Consider the following 20,787-nt stretch of genomic DNA (forward strand, 5'->3'; position numbering starts at 1 on the left):
AAGTTTTATTTACAACTTCTACATGGATTGAGGAGGATTTATGTAATTTACATGACCATTCAAGGCTTCAAGTCACCACATGAAGTCAGAGATTACATGTCTTATTTAATAGGCTCATTCATAATTCTTGAATAACGTTTTCCAAATTAACATAAAATATAATTGTGGGAGAGATTATATTGTGCCCAAGAGGTGAGGAGGAGGAGGAGGCCTGGTGCAGATCTGGCAGATCACCACCCCAGTGAGGCCACACACCTCACCCACACCCCTCACACACCTCTAGCTACACCTCACGCCTCACTCAGCGCCTCACTAGGAGCGAAGTGAGGTGAGATAAGGCAGGCAGGGTATATACGAGGCGAGAGACACGCAGGGAGCAGATTAAAGATAAGCTCCCACAGCAAGCTGTACCTGGGAGGTCATGTTGGGCCTCCCACACCCTCCACACCTGTCACCACACACCCACGCCCACCCACACCTCTCACCACACAAAATACACCCTCACACCTACCTGGTTTGCTCATTTTGTGCGATATTTTTGGGTTTCACCGCCAACGATCGAAACCACTTGTTTTGTTTATGGTGACAGGCGCGCAGCGGCATGCGCGCGCGCTCCCTCGCCCCCACACAAGGCTATTGATAATATTACCTTGCAAATGTTAATATTAATAATAATTCATTGTGTGGGGGGACAAGCAGCCAGGGTATATATATATACATGGCTTATATCGAGGTCTCCTCAAGGTGGAACTATTGACCCTACTCAGGATGCAACTCCACAACAACCTAACTACTGGGTACCCTGCTTACTGCTGGGTGAACAGTTGCATTAGGTGATTGGAAACGAGCCCAAATATTTATGTGTATATTTGTAGGGTCATGTAAATTTACATATATATCAGTAATGGTCTGAATAACAAACATCATTAGTTACGTAGCCCATTATTGACTAATACAGCCTATATAAGGTAAGATATATAGGCTGTCTACTACAGCCTATATACTAAATATATACTTCCTTTATATATATATATACATTTATACTTATAATACCTATATACTTACACTACAGGTATAAGCCTATCAAGTATTTCCCTTCTGCACTAAATTTTGTGAAGGATTGCAGAGTGTATTGTGAAGAGCACAAAGATGTGAAGTGTTTAATACAGTGCAAGTATAGTTATAGAGTTTTCTATTAAACTAAGCCTATAGCTCTTCATGCTGGCAGGTCTTAAGGATTTAATGACTGGAAATTCAACACTATAATATTGGAGAGGATCACCCAGTCTATTTTAAAGAATTTGCAAGTAAAAATGTCCAGGATTGGGAAGGTGGCCATTAACATTTGCCAAAGGTATACATGAGCCCATCACCAAGCCAACACGGCCCTAGTCTGTCTCCTGCTGTAGCAGGCAGTGCAGCTGGAGGAATTATAAGGGTTATTATAAGGGCTATAAATTATAATTCTGGGGAAGGCAAATTCTGGAACACGATCCCCGCCGCGAAGAATCGTTTCTACAACCAAGTACACATTTTACTGTTGAGTTATACAGAGGCTACAGTATGCTATAGAGAGGCTAGAAATTTTGCTAAATATAATTTCACTCCACAAATTCTCTTGTGTCAACTACATTTACAAAACCCTGTTCTTAAATGCAAATCCTGCTCTGAAACTCTCCCTGGGCAGATGTACGTAATAGGACCCATTATTACCACACCAGAAATTGGTTGATAAATGTATCTTTGATATCCCCAAAGTCAAACTTAATCTGTGTAAACACTCTATGCAAATAAACGGACCCAATCTATGGAACTCACTCCCTAATGAATTGAAAAGCTGTCCAACTTTTGCGTCATTTAAAAAACAAAACTAAAAAGTACCTAATTTTATCTTCATAGTTTTTTACCTTGTTGCTTTAAAATTACACTGTATCTATTGCTACCCAATCTCCCTATCTTTATGTACCCAATCCGAACAACTTTACCATTGTGATCATTGCTGTCTTCTTATATGTGCTGTCAATTTACTGTATGGTGCCTATTAATCTTGTTTAAATTACCAATCAAGCTGTCAAAGTAATCAGTCAGAGCTTTAATATAATAATGTGCTTTAATATATTTACTAATCTCTCTTATCTCATTTTTTTCTTGCAATGCATCTGTTATCATTTTATTAATTCTGCTAGAATTTACTCGAAACGCTGCGCGTACTAGTGGTTTTACAAGATTGTAAATACTATGCTATGTACAGTATTCTCACAGACCCAATGTACCTTCTCGTATATAAATAAATAAAATAAATAAATAACGTTATATTTTGATATCCTCAACAGTAGACAAAAAAAGTAATTGCAGAACTCCAGAACTTAATTCTAACACGGTATAAGACCTTATCATAAGCTACAGGATTTGTAGATCAGTGTTTAAAAGGGAATTCAGAAGTAATAATAATACAGCAGATGCCATCTCTCAGGAGAAAAGAACATTATCAACTGGCTGGTCAACAGTAGCCACAAGATAGAGCTTATGCCATCTGTTGACATCAAATTACACTATTAACATGCCACCCTACAAAATACAACTGGTGCCATCTGTTGCGTCACCCATGCACTATCAATAGGAGAACAGCAGCCCACAAGGCAGTTTGTTGTGCTCAAGGAAGAATTCCTGTGCTGACATATCATTGGTAGAAACTTTTTGTTGACATTCACCACAACAGCCAATCACGGGCAGGGATTAGCTAAAGGTTCCAGCCACTTAGTAAATCATCTCTTTTCAGCACACCAGCCCTGCTTATGACATTCTGATTTAACTTTAATGTACCCAAAAAGTGAAGTGTTAATTAATTAAAAAGTGTTGTTAAGTGATAATTAAATATTGTACGATATAACAGGTTATATAAAAATGGCTTGGCTACCTAACTTGTGACGTCATCAGTGGGGGGGGGGGAATATTAATGATGCGGGCCCCTGCAAGCAACAGCCTTGTGGATCAAGCTCTCACAGGTCAAGCCTGGCCTAGGGCCAGCTTGGGGAGTAGAAGAACTCCCAGAACCCCATCAACCAGGTATGATGCTTCGCCCTCTTATTGGACTAAATTGTTCTTTTAGATGGAAATTTGTCAGGTACAAAACATAAATTGTTGTTCTTTTGCACAAGAACCTTCTTGTTGTGCAAAAGACATATTTGTTAGTTTGCCTTTTATTCATAAAAAGAGTGTTGGCATTCCCAGCAACAGCCAATCACAGGAAGGTATTTGCTGGACGCCATTATTAATTACAAATGTAATGTAGAGTGCATGGTTTTTACTCTCGTCATTACTTGGTGCAATATTTGAAAGTTGTCTATTTATTGATGTATCTGTTATTTTGTATTTATATATCCAAGAGTTCCTACATTCTTGTAAAGCCACTATAGCACGCATATTGGGTTTCGGGCAAGTCCTTAAAGGGGAGGGGCGTGTAGGAGGGAATTAATCCGAATTTTCCCAGCAGTACGACCCACCAAATCGTTTAAGAACCAGGTACCCATTCACTGCTGTGAACAGAGGCTACAGTTAAGGATTGGCGCCCAGTCAATCCTCTCCAGCCAGGATATGAACCCAGGCCAAATAACTCGCGAAGTGCCGATCGAGTGTCTTACCACGGCGCCACAGGAACAGCTTACCTTAGCTTTAATGTCCAAAGAGTTTGGAAAGGATGGGCAGGGGTAAGCAGTCTATAGATAGTTCTAAATAAACCCAAACTTGAAGGGGTGTCCGGCAGTGCCTGGGTCTCTCTCTCTCTCCCCTCCCACCCCTACTCAGCGCTGGAGGAGTTTGAAGAAATTTACAGCCTCTAGGAATCAAACTTCCATATATATATATATATATATATATATATATATATATATATATATATATATATATATAAGAAGTGCGACGACTGGATCACTGTGTACAGAAGGTTGATATGCCAACAAACACTTTCCAGACAACAATATATCTTGGATAAGTCGCTCCACAACATTGACACCTGGACCGTTGACTTCCTATGAGGCCACATATTTACTTATTTCATAATGGAAGTATATTATTTTATAGTAAATATATGTTTTCTCGTGTTCTGCATTAAGCACCAACATTATAGTGAATAAATATACCATATTTCTTCATTATTTAAGTAATGCTAGGAGGCTTTGAGTAGCTTTGGGTCATTAGGTGAACAGAATCTCCAATAGATGGGGCGAGAGTCGCGCTATCTCTCTCCCGAGCGACAGTCGAAACTTATTTTAGAATTGATATATCTTTGTCCTCCAACAAGATATATTTCCTTTGGTGCACTCACAATAACGAGCATATCTCTGTCTTTCTGAAGGCATATAATATTTTAGGCTTTATAAGCGTATCTTTGTTAATTACACACTATATTGGCAAGTGCGTAGGCTTCTGCATTCCATGACCGACAAGCTACTGAATGCCACTATAAAAACGTATGTATCTTCACTTGAGCTTTATATATGTCTATGTTAAAGTATTTAAAATGAAGCTTATATTTCTATCTTTCTTGAGACATATAAAACATATGTGTTTATTAATGAATTTACGTGAAATAAGCATTGTTCTGAGAGAGAGTTGCTCTCTCGATCAGTCTGTGCGGGGTCGGAGCTCGGCGATTATTAAAACACATGTATCTTCATTAGAACTTTATATATATCTATGGTAAAGTATTTAAAATGAAGCTTATATTTCTATCTTTCTCAACACATATAAAAACATTTGCGTTTATTAACGAATTTACGTGAAATAAGCATTGTTCTGAGAGAGTTACTCCGTTGCTCGATCTGTGCGGGATCGGAGCTCGCCCATTAGAAAAATACACGTATCTTCGCTTTAAATACAAATATGCCCATGGTAAGGCATTTAAAATGAAGATTATGTTTCTATCTTTCTTGAGACGTATAAAAATCTTACGTTTATTAACGATTCTGCGTGAAATAAGCATTGTTCTGAGATGAATATTGCGGATTTCCGGCTCTACGACCGATGAAAAATGCAACTTTTATACTACAAATATCTTTAGTTTTACTTTAAATTTTGTCCTGAAAGAGTTTTCATATATAGATCCAGTTTCTGCCGTTCTTCTGACATAAAAAGACCTTTGGTTTAATAAGTTAAGATGTTTTCAACAATATTACTAGGGCGTTCACAGATTCTAACATGGGCGACCCTTTTGGAAACGCAACACATGGGTTGACCTGATTGATATATGGGTCAGATTCCATTAAAATAAAATAAAATAAAATAAAATAAAATGTTTATTTGGGTAAGGTACATACATACAATAAATTTTTACAAAGATAGGTTGACTTATAGGTAGAGCTAGTACATACAATGCCTAAAGGCCTTCCGAGGCCTTGCCCTTGACTACATCCGATCCTATCTTAGTGACAGACACCAATATGTAACCATCAATGATACAACTTCTTCCACTCTACCAATTACCGTTGGAGTGCCACAGGGCAGCATCTTAGGACCTCTTCTATTTCTTATATATATAAACGATCTGCCTAATGTCTCCAATATTCTCAAACCTATATTGTTTGCTGACGATACTACCCTTATCTACTCAAACCTCAACCCACATACACTAAATAATGTTGTGAATGATGAATTAAAAAAAGTCCACTTATGGATGTCAACGAACAAACTAACATTAAACATCGAAAAGACTTACTACATCTTATTTGGAAGCAAATCATCAAATGCAATTCAGCTACAGATAGACAACATTAACATCAGTAATAAAAATGATGGCAAGTTTCTTGGCCTAGTCCTAGACAAGAGACTCAACTTCAGCACCCACATTCAACACATAACTAAGAAAGTCTCTAAGACAGTTGGTATACTCTCCAAAATCAGATATTATGTTCCTAACTCTGCTCTCCTCTCACTATATTATGCACTAATCTACCCCTATCTTAATTATGGTATCTGTGCATGGGGGTCTACCACTGCAAACCACCTTAAGCCCATCATCACACAGCAAAAATCTGCTATCAGAATAATAACTAACTCTGCTTTCAGACAACACTCAGCTCCCTTGTTTAAATCTCTAAACTTGCTAAATATTAACTCCCTCCACACATTCTCTTGTGTCAACTACATTTACAAAACCCTGTTCTTAAATGCAAACCATGCTCTGAAACTCTCCCTGGACAGATGTAATAGGACCCATTATCACCACACCAGAAATAAATATCTCTTTGATATCCCCAGGGTCAAACTTAATCTGTGTAAACACTCTATGCAAATTAAGGGACCTAGTCTATGGAACTCACTCCCTAGTGAATTGAAAAACTGTAAAACTTTTGCCTTATTTAAAAGCAAAACCAAAAAGTACCTAACTTCATCTATTTAGTTTCCTACACTGAGCTTTAAATTTGCTCTGTACCTAGTGTTACCCAATCTCCTAATTTTTATGTAATATCAAACAACCTTATCATTGTGTTCATTGCTGTCTTCTTTTATGTGCTAGCCATATGCTGTATTGTGACTACCAATTTTTTGTCAACTACCATTCAAGCTGTCATTGCAATCAATCTTATATTGTTTCTGCTGTATTGTGCCTACCAATTTGTTGTCAACTACCATTTTAAGCTGTCATTGCAATCAATCATAGCTACCTATGTGCTTTAATATACTGTACCTATAATTTTCTCTCATCTTTTTTTTCATTCCATGTAATCTGTTATCATTTTTTGTCTATAAATTTTGCAAGTATTTACCTCCTTAAAATTTTCTTAGATTAAGGACCTGCCCGAAACGCTGCGCGTGCTAGTGGCTTTACAAGACTGTAATTACCATATTTGTATCCTCACATTCCTTATGTACATTCTTGTATATGCATAAATAAATAAATAAATAAATAAATAAATAAAGGCACTATTACGCAAAGCGTTTTGGGCATGATAAACTTAAATGACAAGCTTAATACTAATTGAGCATAATGAGTAGAATGAAAACAAGAAATGAAAACATAGCTGAAAAAGCAGCACAAATACAATTATGTTGACAAACAGCGCTCTTTAAAAAAAGAACAGACATTGGTTGACAATAGAAGGGTAAGGTAGGTTACAGGGAATTTATTAGGTATAGCTTCGTTTTCATCTTAAACTGGTTGAGAGAGGTACAGTCTTTAACATGGTTGGGAAGGTCATTCCACATTCTGGGCCCCTTGATTTGTAGAGCATTTCTAGTTTGATTAAGTCGTACTCTAGGAATATCAAAACTGTATTTATTTCTGGTGTGGTGCTCATGGGTTCTGTTACAACCTTCTATGAAGCTTTTGAGATCAGGGTTGGCATTATAGTTTAGCGTTTTATATATGTATAATACACATGAGAGAATGTGCAGTGACTTAATGTCTAACATATTCAGAGATTTGAGTAGGGGTACCGTTAAGGTTCGGAACATTATTATTATTTATATACAAAAGTTGTCAGATTCTTGTACAGCCACTAGTTAGTGTAGCGTTTCGGGTACTTTTTCGTAGCGTTTCGGGTACTTTATAGTCAAAAGTACGCTTGATTATCCCAAGAGTTTGGTTAGCTTTTCTGACTGCTGCACCCACCTATTGTGCAACTTTTAATGAGTGGTGGATCTAGACTCAAAGGTACTTTTCTCAGTCAGCTGTAATGTAATACTATTAATTTGGCAGTCATGGCCCACATGTATGGTCTTACATTTGCTGATATTAAGAAGCATTTGCCAGTCTTCTGACCATTTGTAGAGTTCATGTAGATCTCTTTGTAAGACTTCAATATCATTATCATTTCTCACTTTACCATAGATCTTTGTGTCATCTGCAAATGTGGTGATGTGGTTTGTAATATTCTCATCTATGTCATTGATGTATATGACAAAAGGCTAGGTATCGAAATTTCCTGCATAAATCCCACCTCTCTCCAACTTATGGCACCCTCACCAGCAATGCTCTCTACCACAGCACAACGTAGGATCCTGTGACCCAGTAGTAAACTCAAGCGGGTTTGCTTCCTACCTGGGAAACGTTTCCTTTTATCTGATGCTGATGTTCACCATGGCAGCAAATAGGTACCTGGATTCCACCCTGGGAAAGGATCATGGTTGACATTAGGGGACCTAAACAAGCCTAACGGGTATTCAATCCCTGGCCATGAAAAAACTATAACCAAAAACCAAAACCTCACTTCAATGAAAGAAAGGTGAACCGTAAGGAAAGGCTCGGCAACAGCTGCAGATCTGCATTAAGCGTTGGACCTGTCATTATCGTTGCAAAACAAACATTAAAATCCATTTAATGTGAAGATTTACTATAAATTCAGACACTTGCTTGTCGAGTTGACCAATTGTGATCTATCAAGCTTTCAATATAACATTGTGTATGAATGCAACAAGACCTTTCAGATGCTTACATCTAATTCTTGAATATACAACTGAATTATGGTATCACTGAGTTGTTTTAAATAAGTTCTGTACAACACTGTACCAATCTAGTTTGCAATCTCCCAAAGACTATCATCTGGATTTTGGAGTAAATCTTTAAAATAAATTTGGAAACATAATTGATAACAAATATCCTAAGTTAAAGGAGGACATCAATAAACACAACACTGGCTTATGGGAATGCATTATATTTTGTATATATTAATATTGGTAAACAGTATAATATTTATAAAGGTAAAGACAGGTTAAACCAACTAAGATAATAATAAAATTGGAAAATAATATAAATAACAACACTAATTAGCTGGAAGCTTGTTTTTTCTGAGGCGAATAGGCATAACTCGAGGCCGTCCCCACCAGCTGGGAGATAAGTCGGTGTTACTCACTCCTGCTGCTGCCTGGCCACAGCGAGTTCCCTTCACCAGTAGTCTCTTGACGGGACTAATGACTGATGTAGGTTTCTTTGACTGAAAGTCACTACTTTTTGTGTTAATCTCCATACCATCTAGAATTATTTGAGAACAATCCTGAGAATTAATTTCCAGGTCATCCTTTACACCTGAAAGTTTTTGTAATGAAGCCTTAGTGCTCTCTTCTAAATTATCTACAACTTCTGGGAATCCTTGCAAAGGATCTTTGTGACAGTCTACAACTTCATCTGAAGACCCAAGTGATTTATGTGATGATTCTTGTGAGTCCCACCCTTTTGAATCGTCTTTTAGACATTCAGCAGCATCTAAATTAAGTCGCAAATTACTAATGTCACCTTCACTAATATCTAATGCTGGTGCAACTATGTCTGATAGGCCTTTCATATCACTATCAGTCAAGTTATCTCTGGAGGCGAGTTGCTTTGCACCAGCAATTGTCATTGATACATTACTGGTAGTGATGGTCTCTGGCATGATGGGCAGCTGTGAGGCAAGCAACTGAGGTACTTGGGTAGAATGATGGTCTGAGATAACGGGTGTGTTTTCAACAGTCCGAGAGGCAATTGGAGAATGAGGGATAGAAATATGTTGGTGTGTAGGGTCAGGTTGAGTAATAAGGGAAGGTTGGTTTATATGAGACGGGCAAACAGCAGGCGAGTTGGTGACAGATTTAACTTTCAATGAATATTTGTTGTTTGAGGAAGGTTGAATATTTACTACAGATTCACCACTTAAAGTAAACTGACTGTCCTGATCAACTGTATTGTTAGCACCAAAGTGTGTACCAGTATTTGGGTTAGATTCACAATTTGATGGTTGGTTTGAGGATGGCTTAGCTTGAAGAATACAGCCACTATTTCTCTCAGAACTATCTCTATGTAATAATGAGCTATTTTCTGGCAATGTTTTCAGATTTTTCCCTAAATGTTGAGAAACAAAGTCTACCATCAAGCTATCAGTAGTAGAAGAGACGGGAAGTGCAGAAGGCAAAGCAGTCACTGGATCTTCTAACGATTGCTGAGCTTCTACACAAGCTTTGCTCTGTGCACTTTCACATCTATGGTTCTTGAGGGACACCTTGTGGGTGTATGCAATACCACATGAGGTGCAGTGGAAGGGTTTTTCACCAGTGTGGAGTCTCATGTGCACTTGGACATGATCTTGTCGATTAAAGCCTCGGCCACAAACCCTGCACTTAAAAGGCTTCTCTCCAGTGTGAATGCGAATGTGGGATAAATACCTGTGACGGCGGTTCTTGGGAAAGACTTTGTTGCACATTTTACATATGTACTCGTCGATAGTCTGCTTTTGGCTATGGGCATTATAGGTGTGGTCAACATGGGCCAGAGAACTGGTGGCAGCCATTTCATCTTCCTTCTGCAATTGTTTGCGATGGATGTGCTCTTTCACTTTCCAGATCAGATGTTTGACTGCTTGTGGGTTCTTACAGATACCACCACTGTGTTTTGTGATTTTTTCGAGAGCTGCCCAAGCTGGTTCACTGAAGGGCAGTGATCTCAATACTCCTGGTGAAAATGTTGGTCCTGGCAATCTGTCATCCATATTTATATTGAGTTGTTGCAGGTTCTCCTGGGGAAGTGGACTGCTTACATCTCCTTGTCTGGACCCTGAATTGATCTCACTGTAGGGGTTTGACAGTGATAGTTCTCTGTCGGAGGTCTCTGTTGATAAGGGATCAAGATTGGAGTTCACATATGCCAGGGGATCGAGGTTAGATTTCTGTGAGGAAAATGAATCTTGATCAGAGGTTTCTAATGGGTGATCTAGATAAGAAATTCTCTGTAAGTTATTGAAATCACAGCATTCTGAGGATGAGAGATCAAGCTTATATTCTCCTACAGATGTAGTATCACTATAAAGAGTCCTTGAAGCTCCAGTTTGAAAGTAAGAGCTTGAGCCAGGAGTGTGGTGAGTATCTTGAGTGTGGGAGATTACTGACTGGAAGTGAGGGCTGGCAGGAGTCATGGGCTCCATCTTGATGAAGATTTTATCAGTAGAGAGGGAATATTCAGCATCACAACCTTCTTCCCTTGCTGCTGGGCTCTCTGCGAGGATACTCTGTCAAGGTAAGAAATGATGAGCATGCAAATTTAAGTATTTTAAATTTAATAAATGAAGAAATTGTAAATTGTAAGTTCTTTTAGAAGCTATTTATTTTGCTTTGTTATTGAATAAAAAAGGGCAACAAACCTGCCTGAAATACTGTGCATGTTAGTGGCTTGCAAGAATGTTACACTCAAACCTCAATGTATGTACTATCTCAACCCAATGAAGCTTCTTGTATATAAATGTTAAATAAATATATAGTTAGAGAGAGTCAGATCGGGTAGGACACAAAGAAAAATATGCCTCCAGAAAGTAGACAATTACAGATTCTACATTTAAGTTTGAGATAAATGTTATTTAAATTCATGATAATTATCATTGTTGTAATGATTGCAGCACCATCTTGGATACTGATTACACCAATCATCAAGACAGTATGACTCCAATTCAAAATTTAGCAGGGAAAAATCTTCAGGAACAATGTGGTGTTCTTTGACAAGCCACTTCCTGTTTCCCATGGAGGCCACTAGAGACGGTGGCCCCTCAAGTAAATTTCAGGTCAATAAGTTATGAGCATACTATAGAAAATATTGAAAAAAGCACTGTATATAAATCAATAAAAGATACAAGGAAGCTGTTACCATTGTAGATGATGACAGTGTCGAATATATTTAAAGTACAGTATTATAACTTGCTATAAGTCATTATGTGACTTTTTTTAAGATTTAATGTGTTTCTAGTGAAACACCATAAACAAGAGAACATTTTAATGTAGATGTGTACATGCCGTGTCTTGTCAGGGAAGACCACGAGGGAGTAAACCTGACATTTTGCAATAGTCAGTTTTATACAGCAAAAGATGAAAGTTGCTGTGACCCAATCATAAGATGGTGCACCATCCACAATATTGTATCAGATTTATTGAGCAATGAAACTTTAAAATATATTTGATGGAAGATTTTTAGAAAATGAAAGCATGGCCTTTAAAGTTTCACTTGTTACACAGAGTACACAAGGAATAAGCGATTGCTTACATGTGTGTAGATGTATATAGAAACTAAACATTCATCAAATTTAATGTAGGCCTACACTTGGTTTACACTCACTAATTTACTATACAGTAATATGAAAAACACTTTTCATCCCTATATAGTACAAAAAATGATTACACATTGGAAGCAAATAAAACCTAACCCAGCAAAAATACGGCACTCACCATCACACCGCTCAACAATGCTTCTTCTTTAGTCTTCATCTTCCTCTTTTCCTCTATAGTTATATTTGTTCAAGGGTAAATAAAAACCTCCTACATTAGCTCCTGGAAGCACAGTTTATTTGTCTCCTTCAGAAATGTTGATTACAAATGATGATTCATGTGACTGCCTCCTCTCCCGCCTCCCTAGTCTTCCCTCTCTCCAGAGACCACAGATACCCCCACTTACCCCAGGGTGTAAAAGCAGTCGCTCATTAGATATTTCAAGTCTTGGCGTCATCAGGTTTCATAGATGTCAGTCCTTAAATTTATAAAATCTTAAAAGCTCTTAGATTTTCAAGTTTTAAGAATAGAACTGGATTTTAATATTGTTAGGTTATTCAGTCTTAAATTTCTCAAGCCTTAAAGTTTCAATTCCTTATACAGTAAACTCGAATAAAAAGCCATACAGTTTAAAAATTCTTAATGTATTATTTAAAAACCCACACAAATATTACACTCTCAAACTCCTAAATTCACGAAGTCTTCAAGTCATAAATAACTCAAGTGTTGAATTCATGCAGGCGTAAATGTCCAAAATTCCTCAGGCCATACGCTGGTAATCCAGGTTTTAGACTTTCAACCTCAGAGCCTCAAAATGGAAACTTTTGCACTCCAAAGACCCTTAGAGAACCTGAAATGCCAGAGCGTGATGCCTTACCCACACAGTGACTCAACATCATCCAGCAGAAAGACGCTATATAATGCCAAGATCTTCATCTACATTATAATCAATTTACATATTAATTTGAATGAATCTTCAGTCATCCCATAGTGAAGCAAACCCCACACCATTCATACTGTTTGGTGGGGGCGGGGCAGAAGAGAGAACACACCCATCTCAACAGTCTCTGTTCCAGCAAAATATTGCACTACACAAGATTTACCTGAATTTACCTGAGGGGCCACTATATCTGTAGTGGCCTCAATGAGGACAGGAAGCCAGCAGCTTGTTAAAGTTCCCCCCCATTTATCCTGATGATTATTGCAGAAGCAGCCAAACAATATGGTCAAAGCAATCCAATCAGCCGCCATGATCAACAAAGGGCTACTGGGAAGGGTTATCTTGAGGTTATCTTGAGATGATTTCGGGGCTTTAGTGTCCCCGCGGCCCGGTCCTCGACCAGGCCTCCACCCCCAGGAAGCAGCCCGTGACAGCTGACTAACACCCAGGTACCTATTTACTGCTAGGTAACAGGGGTATTCAGGGTGAAAGAAACTTTGCCCATTTGTTTCTGCCTCGTGCGGGAATCGAACCCGCGCCACAGAATTACGAGTCCTGCGCGCTATCCACCAGGCTACGAGGCTACGAGGGTGGCTCTATAAACTCATGAAGGTGAAGAAATAACTTTCTGCAGAAATGACCAGTTGGGCAAGAAACTCTGGACCAAAATGCTAACAATGGTATGATATATCAGCCTAGAACAGTGCGAGTGGAATCACCTGTCATGTTGGATAATAATAACGTACTCTAATAACGTGTTCAACTGGAATGGCTTACACAGCTATAATGAACTATTAAACTACTGTAGAATGACTTTGGCTGGAATGACCTACTCGCTCAGAATGGCCTCTTCAACCGAAACGGCCTACTCGATCAGAATGACTTACTTGACTGGAATGACCTACTCAAATGGAATGACCTACTCAACTGATATGACCTACTTGACTGAAATGACCTACTCGACTCATATGATCTGATTTACTTGAGGGCCACTATCCCTAGTGGCCTCGATGAGGACAGGAAGACAGCTGCTTGTCGAAGGCCCCCCCCCCCCCATTTGCCTTAATGATCTTTTTCAGGCATATTTTGAAATTAAGCACAGTTTTGGCAGTTACAGCTTCAGTGGGTAGGCGGTTCCCTGGGTTAATAACCCTCTGGGTGAAAAAGCATCAACTGTTCTCAGTCCTACATTGTGGCTTGTTGAGCTTGAAACCATTGCTCCTTGTTTGTGTTACATCTGACCTTCTGGAGAAAATATCCTGATCAACATCCTCTAACTTGTTCAGTATTTTAAAAGTTTCAACGAGATCCACCCTGTCATGCCTGCTTTGCAGTATTGTTAACCCTGTGGCCTTCAAGCATTCCTGATATAAGAGATGAATTAGCTCTGCAATGACTTTTGTTGCTCAGTGTTGCACCTTCTCCAGAGCAGCTATGTCCTTCTAAAATTAAAAATGAGGTCTTCATGCTTGGATACAGTAATCTAAGTGAGGGTGCACCAGAGATTTATACAGTTGGACCATTACCTTTTCCTTGTAGTCAAAAGTACGCTTGATTATCCCAAGAGTTTGGTTAGCTTTTCTGACTGCTGCTCCCACCTGTTGTGCAACTTTTAATGAGTGGTGGATCTAGACTCCAAGGTCCTTTTCTTCATCAGTCTGCTGTAATGTAATGCTATTAATTTGTTAGTCGTGGCATGGGTTGTCATGGCCCACATGCAGGGTCATGCATTTGTCGATATTAAAAAGCATTTGCCAATCTTCTGACCATTTGTGGAGTTTATATAGATCTCTTTGTAAGGCTTCAATATCATCATTTTATCACCTAGCCATAGATTTTTGTCATTTGCAAATTTGATGATGTGGTTTGTAATATTCTCGCCTATGTGATGTATATGACAAAAAGGGTAGGTCCCAAAATGGACCCTTATGGCACCCCATTTAATACATTTTTCCATTCCGATTCATTTCCATTTAGAGCAACCCTTTGCTTTATTTCCTTCAACAATTGTTTTATCCATTCTAATAATTTATTCCACGGGCTTGTAATTTCCTTGCCCATCTTTCATGTGGTACCTTATCAAAAGCTTTAGCAAAATCCATGTATACTACATCCACTGGAAGGCCTCTGAGTAGCTGGTTACATTTTCCCAAAATGTGAGCAAATTTGTAATGCACAATTTGTTTTTAACAAATCCACGTTGTGCCAATTGTACAAGGTTGTTCACTGAAAGATAGTGAATGACTCCCTCCCTGAGGATTCTCTCCATGAGCTTGCAGATGTGTGATGTCAAGCTGATCGGCCAGTAGTTTTCTGTGGAGCTCTCTGCCTTTTTTGAAAATAGGGATAACATTTACACATTTCCAATCTAGAGGGACTACTCCTTGGTCCAGGGATTTCGTGAAAAGTAGTTTCAGCGGCTGGCATAGCTCTTCTGCCAGTTCCTTTAAGAATTTGGACTGGATTCCATCCACACATGGGGCTTTAGGTCTTTTAGCTTGTCAATGTTATTTCTAATTATTTTGCATGTTATGGGTATATCCCTAAATTCATTCTCCTTCCCTCCTTCAAACATTTGTGTGAGTGATGTCATGTCATCCAACCTTTCGAGTGTGAACACTGATGTAAAATAATCATTTAGAGTGATTGCTGCCCTTTTATCATTCATTACAGCTTAGTTAGCCTGATCTATTAAGGGTCCAACTGAGTCTTTTTGTTTTGGTTTTACCTCTTATACAGGCGGAGAATGATTTTGGATCTTTCTTTGTGTTTTGGGCAATTTTTTTCATAGTTTCTTTTGGCTGATCTGATTTTCTGAGTGGCTGAGTTTAGTGTCCTTTTGTATAACTCATAACCAATGACATCTATCATGGCTGTATACATTCTCCAAAGATTCCTCTTGGTTACCAGTGCTCGTTTTACAACCTGTGTCAGCCACCGAGTTCTCTTTCTTGTCTTCTTTTCGGCACATATTTTTGAACAAGTTCCATCATGACCCCTCTTGAAATCTTGCCATGATGCTTCAGTACCATGTTCGCTCATCAGGTCTTTCCAAGAGATGGTTTGCAGTTCCTCTCATTCCTTGATAGTCACCTCACTAGTAATGTAGAAATTCCTCTTCTTTGACCTTTATGTGGGTTTCTATATTCGTAGTCCATTGTAAAGTACTGTATGGTGGTCGCACGAAGGGGGGTTAGTGTTTCCCCCACATGAATTTGATCAATGCCCTCTTCTGTAGTCGGCACAAGATCTAGTATACTGTTACCACATGTGGGCTCTACCACATGCTGTATGAGGAAGGAGTCCTACCTGGAGAGCATACCTGGAGAGGGTTCTGGGAGTTCTTCTATTCCCCAAGCCAGGCCTGAGGCCACTCCTACACAAGGTCATGAAATTGTTCACCTTCTGCTTGTGATGTTATATTGATCCAATCTATGGTCTCGTGGTTAAAGTCACCCATTATTAGGGTTTGGGTTTCAGATGGTGCAATGATCACATTATGCAGATTTGTAATTTCCTCTGCTGCTGCTTTGTCAGCCCTGTAGCATACTGTACATCCACAGTCATTTTGGTACCATTCCGGGTTAATATGTTGCACCATACAGACTGAGGAACCCATGGTGTTCAGTTTCTCATTTTTGGTAACATTCTGGTCCTCTTTCACATATAGCATCACCCCACCTGCTCTTGTTGTTCTGTCCTTTGTGAATGGTGGGTGGTAACCTGGGAGATAGAATTCCCCGTTCTGTTATGTCCCCTTATGTTCATATCTACTCGACTGGAATGACCTACTTGATTGGAATGAACTATTTAACTGAAATGGCCTTTTCATCTGGAATGACCTTGACAGGAATCACCACCTTCATCAAAATTACTTACTCAACAGGAATCTCCTCTTCAACCAGAATGGCCTACTCAGCTATAATGACCCCAGCTACAATGACTTATTCAGCTATAATAACCTACTCCAGCTACAATGACCTTCCAAATTAGATAGGGAAGCTTGTCTGGAAAGACATAAGTTAGCCAACCCATTGACTTGTCTCAAACATCCTTTTGTAATGGAATGTCACTGGAATGTCTTATTTTGGCTGGAATGCCTTATATAACTGGATGGTGATCAACTGGCAAGAAATGGCTCACTGCTGGATATGCTGGTAAGACTGTGCCGACATTACTGTTTACAGTCATATGTCTTGAGAGCATGAGTCAGAGCCCTGTGTATTAGGGCTTAAGGGACTGAGAAAGTAATGGATCCATCTCTCAAAATGTCAGGAAGGTAAGTGGTGCTCAGACCAGAATCCCTAGAGCAGCATGTTGCCCGCCCTCACATCACCGGTCGAAATCATTCCTCTCAGACGTGTTCAGGCTTAAGTACATTAAACAATGGTTGGAAGGCTGCAGTGGGGAGTTATAAATATGGATTCTGGTGATGGAGGGCTGGAGGGCAGGGAGGGGCGAGGGGCAAGTTCCTACAGTAGTTGAGCAGGACGCGCTCTCATAATTCACGCGTCACAGACACCTGCTAGGTACACAAAATAGACTCTCGAACACATACACACCTGGGCAAAACACATGTAACAGCCGCTAAATGTGGCAGCTGCAATATTTGTCTTCCATACAATAATAAAAACTAAGTTTACACAATAGGCACATCTCAAGATGTGTCACATAGTCTATAAGTCACAGCTGGCACAGATCTGTCTTCCCAGTGGGATTTAGTGCTGCACTTGTTTGGTTACAGATAGTGTGAACTTAAGGGCTAAGGAACTTCTGTGCCAACCAGTGTAAACTCGTATAAACATTGGTTAAGTACCAAGGCAGCGTGAGTGTGTGGTGCCAACCTAAGCCTATCTCAGGGCTTAGGCTGATGCTCTTCCTCTTTCTTTCTCTCACTTTCATTCTCATTTGGGTGTAGCAGCTCTCACGCCTGCTCTAAGCTTTTATTGACTAACCCTTGACTCCCACTCAATCCAAACATTAACAAAATAATACATTTTACATAAAAATAACATGGGAAGCTGCAGTTTGGAGAAGCAGGACACAAGGCACCACACAGCCACTGCTGACAAAGTCAGTGTAGAGCCACACTAGGCCTTACCACTGAAGATGCCAATAAACTGGCTCTGGAACCCTTGATATCTTGCACTGGGCTCTACAGCTCCCACTCATTGAAACTGAGATCCGTGACTTAGAAAGGGTGCAATCTGAAATACTTAAACTTAACGGGTGCAACTGAGACTGGTGCAACTATACACAGGTATTGCGGGCGAGCCAGGCGGTGACACTGCTGCCGTCTTCACGAGGTGACTCCTACCTGTCCGACAGGCTTTATGGTCTTGTAATGAAGAAACTTGTTTTAATGTTTGTTTCAATTTGTTCAAGAATTATATTATAATGAGAAAACAACGTCTAAATCAATCACAGTATTAAGATTAATTTCTTAGGATTTGCATAAGACAGATTCAACTCTTCTTATGTGTTGTAAGTGATCAGAGGTTTGGTTGGTGTGATGTGCCTGTAGGCAGTTCACTGGGCAAGTGGGATGTGTGTGGATGCAGTTCACTGGGCATGTGGGATGTGTGTGTGGATGCAGTTCACTGGGCAAGTGCGATGTGTGTGGATGCAGTTCACTGGGCATGTGGGATGTGTGTGTGGATGCAGTTCACTGGGCTAGTGCGATGTGTGTGGATGCAGTTCACTGGGCAAGTGGGATGTGTGTGGATGCAGTTCACTGGGCATGTGGGATGTGTGTGTGGATGCAGTTCACTGGGCAAGTGCGATGTGTGTGGATGCAGTTCACTGGGCAAGTGGGATGTGTGTGGATGCAGTTCACTGGGCATGTGGGATGTGTGTGGATGCAGTTCACTGGGCATGTGGGATGTGTGTGGATGCAGTTCACTGGGCAAGTGGGATTAGTGTGGAGGCAGGCAGGTAGGTCAGCGCCTGGCTCAGTGCGTGAGGAGAACCTTGAGGAGAAGGCAGTACCCACCCCCATTCGTGGCTTAATATGCCACTTTCAGTTAGGGGTGCCTACCTCCTCCCTGCATTATAAAACCAAATACTGAACTGTACACCAAATAATAGGCATACCAGTAAAATTAAAACATATAACATATAACAACCTGACTCAAAATACTCTAAATGCTGCAGTAACATAAGACAAAAATATAAGAGAAATCTGCGGGAGGTTTGATGTGTGTGACATGGAGATGGTGAGTGTCTGCGGTGACAGGGCTGGTGGCTTTAAGGGCCAGGCAGGGCCGGAGCCTGGCTCATATAGGAAGATGGCTGCATGGGCATGGATGAAAAAGTAGGAAAAAGGACTTAATGAGGTAACTGCGAGGAGGAGAGAGTAGGGAAAATGTAGAGATGATAATCTTCAGAGGAAAGTACAGCAGTCTTAGGAAGGAAAATGTGAAGAATATGAGATTAAGAATATACAGAGGGTCAAAATGGCATTGTTATAATTAAAAGAACAATAACAACTACAGCCAAAGCCAGGATAAACTTTTATGCCTTAATTTGCCTTCTGTAAAACTGAAATCACCTCTTTGGGACCAACCTCAGGCATAATCTTGAGATTCAATCCTCCAAATGATGGCAGAATGAAAGTTACAGATAAGAAAATATATATTTATGCATTGTATAGATGCCATGTCCTACGAGATGGCTTCGAGGGATCCTACACTACTTGGTCACTGAGATTCAAGTGTTGGGTGCCCTTGCCAACCCTCTAACTGGAAGACTGTACCACAACAACACCTGAGCCTTACAAGGAACGGTTGTCATGATACATGGAGCTTTTGATGGGAGATCACGTAAGTACTTTTGAAGGTGAAAGGGGAAACCAAGAGGTGGCTAATGGTGATGCTGTGAATAATATATAAATGATAGGAACAAAAGAGAAAGGAGAAAACACAGTAAGATTCAGTTACAAAGTTGGAGAGGGAAAATGTTTACAAGGACACAAGCTGGGGACTCGTACAGGGTAACAGAGGGGAATTGTGTACCTGGGTGGCTGGCAAGACAACAGAACTCTGAGGTGGCAAGGGAAGCAGGCACAGTGCAAGGGAGACATTGTCCTCCACCTCACTTTGCACTGTTCCAAATGCTTTCCTCTGTCAAAATCTAGATGTACAAAGGCTCGATCCCAAGTTTGTCTTAAGTCTTGGGTGTTGGGCCTCTTTTTTTTTTTTTTTTTGACTAGTATTGACTGTACTGTACTGGGTGCCAAGAAGGGCAGATATGGGGCACATGCTTGGAAGACCACCTTGTGCCTAGGACAGGCTGATGGGTTCATTATAGGAAGGCATCCCTGAGCCTAGGATGACAGGCTGAGGGATTCACTCTGGGTTCACTACTCAATCTCTGTCATTCAGCAAGCTAGTGTGACTTCCATACTGAGTGTGTAGCAGTGATCATGGTGGGAGCATTGCTATGGTTCCCTGTTGCACCGCAGACATGAGTGAGGTACTGGATGATTCAACCAAATTTACAGAATAAGTCAGACAGTGTGACCCAATGTCTCTGCCATATATGACCCTTGACCTAAGGTCAACAAGGTCATGGGCAGGTGAGCCAACATATGTCTGTAAACAATCCTGGACCCTCTCTTAAGTTTCAGTGGGACACAAGAATGAGGTACAAAATAAACTATTTAAAAATAATGTATAAAACAAGAAAATTATTAATGGTGCCGGCTTAAAACTAATTAAAGATTCTCCTATCACAGTTTGTGTTGTAGAAAAGGAAATCAATAAATATACAAATTATTGAATATAAAAAATGGTCATTACTCTATAAATCTAGTAAGTGGCAGATGTCAGCAAATGAATGAACCCACAACA

General features: G+C 39.8%; 2 protein-coding genes across 7 annotated transcripts in view; both read right to left on the bottom strand.

Moving 5' to 3' along the window:
* Positions 1-596, bottom strand: part of pnut (septin 7-like protein pnut) — a 108,160-nt gene extending 107,564 nt beyond the window's left edge. Inside the window, exon 1 of one of the 3 annotated variants that reach the window (XM_069335796.1) lies at positions 508-596. Coding sequence is in view for 1 of the 3 variants with exons in the window: in XM_069335795.1 (XP_069191896.1) it covers positions 500-524 (25 nt within the window). In the remaining 2 variants the exon portion in view is untranslated. Of the gene's footprint in view, positions 1-499 lie in introns of all 3 variants that reach the window. The other 2 variants (XM_069335795.1, XM_069335793.1) reach the window with 2 other exon arrangements.
* An 8,035-nt stretch (positions 597-8,631) lies between these two features.
* The window catches only part of LOC123762034 (B-cell lymphoma 6 protein homolog), a 64,323-nt gene continuing 52,167 nt past the window's right edge, over positions 8,632-20,787 (bottom strand). For all 4 annotated transcript variants that reach the window (XM_069335797.1, XM_069335798.1, XM_045748221.2 and 1 more), the window contains one exon: positions 8,632-10,973. In XM_069335797.1, coding sequence (XP_069191898.1) covers positions 8,760-10,973 — 2,214 coding nt within the window. In that variant the 3' untranslated portion in view covers positions 8,632-8,759. The remainder of the gene's footprint in view (positions 10,974-20,787) is intronic.

Source organism: Procambarus clarkii, chromosome 34, assembly GCF_040958095.1.
Source record: "Procambarus clarkii isolate CNS0578487 chromosome 34, FALCON_Pclarkii_2.0, whole genome shotgun sequence".
Classification (NCBI taxonomy): domain Eukaryota; kingdom Metazoa; phylum Arthropoda; class Malacostraca; order Decapoda; family Cambaridae; genus Procambarus; species Procambarus clarkii.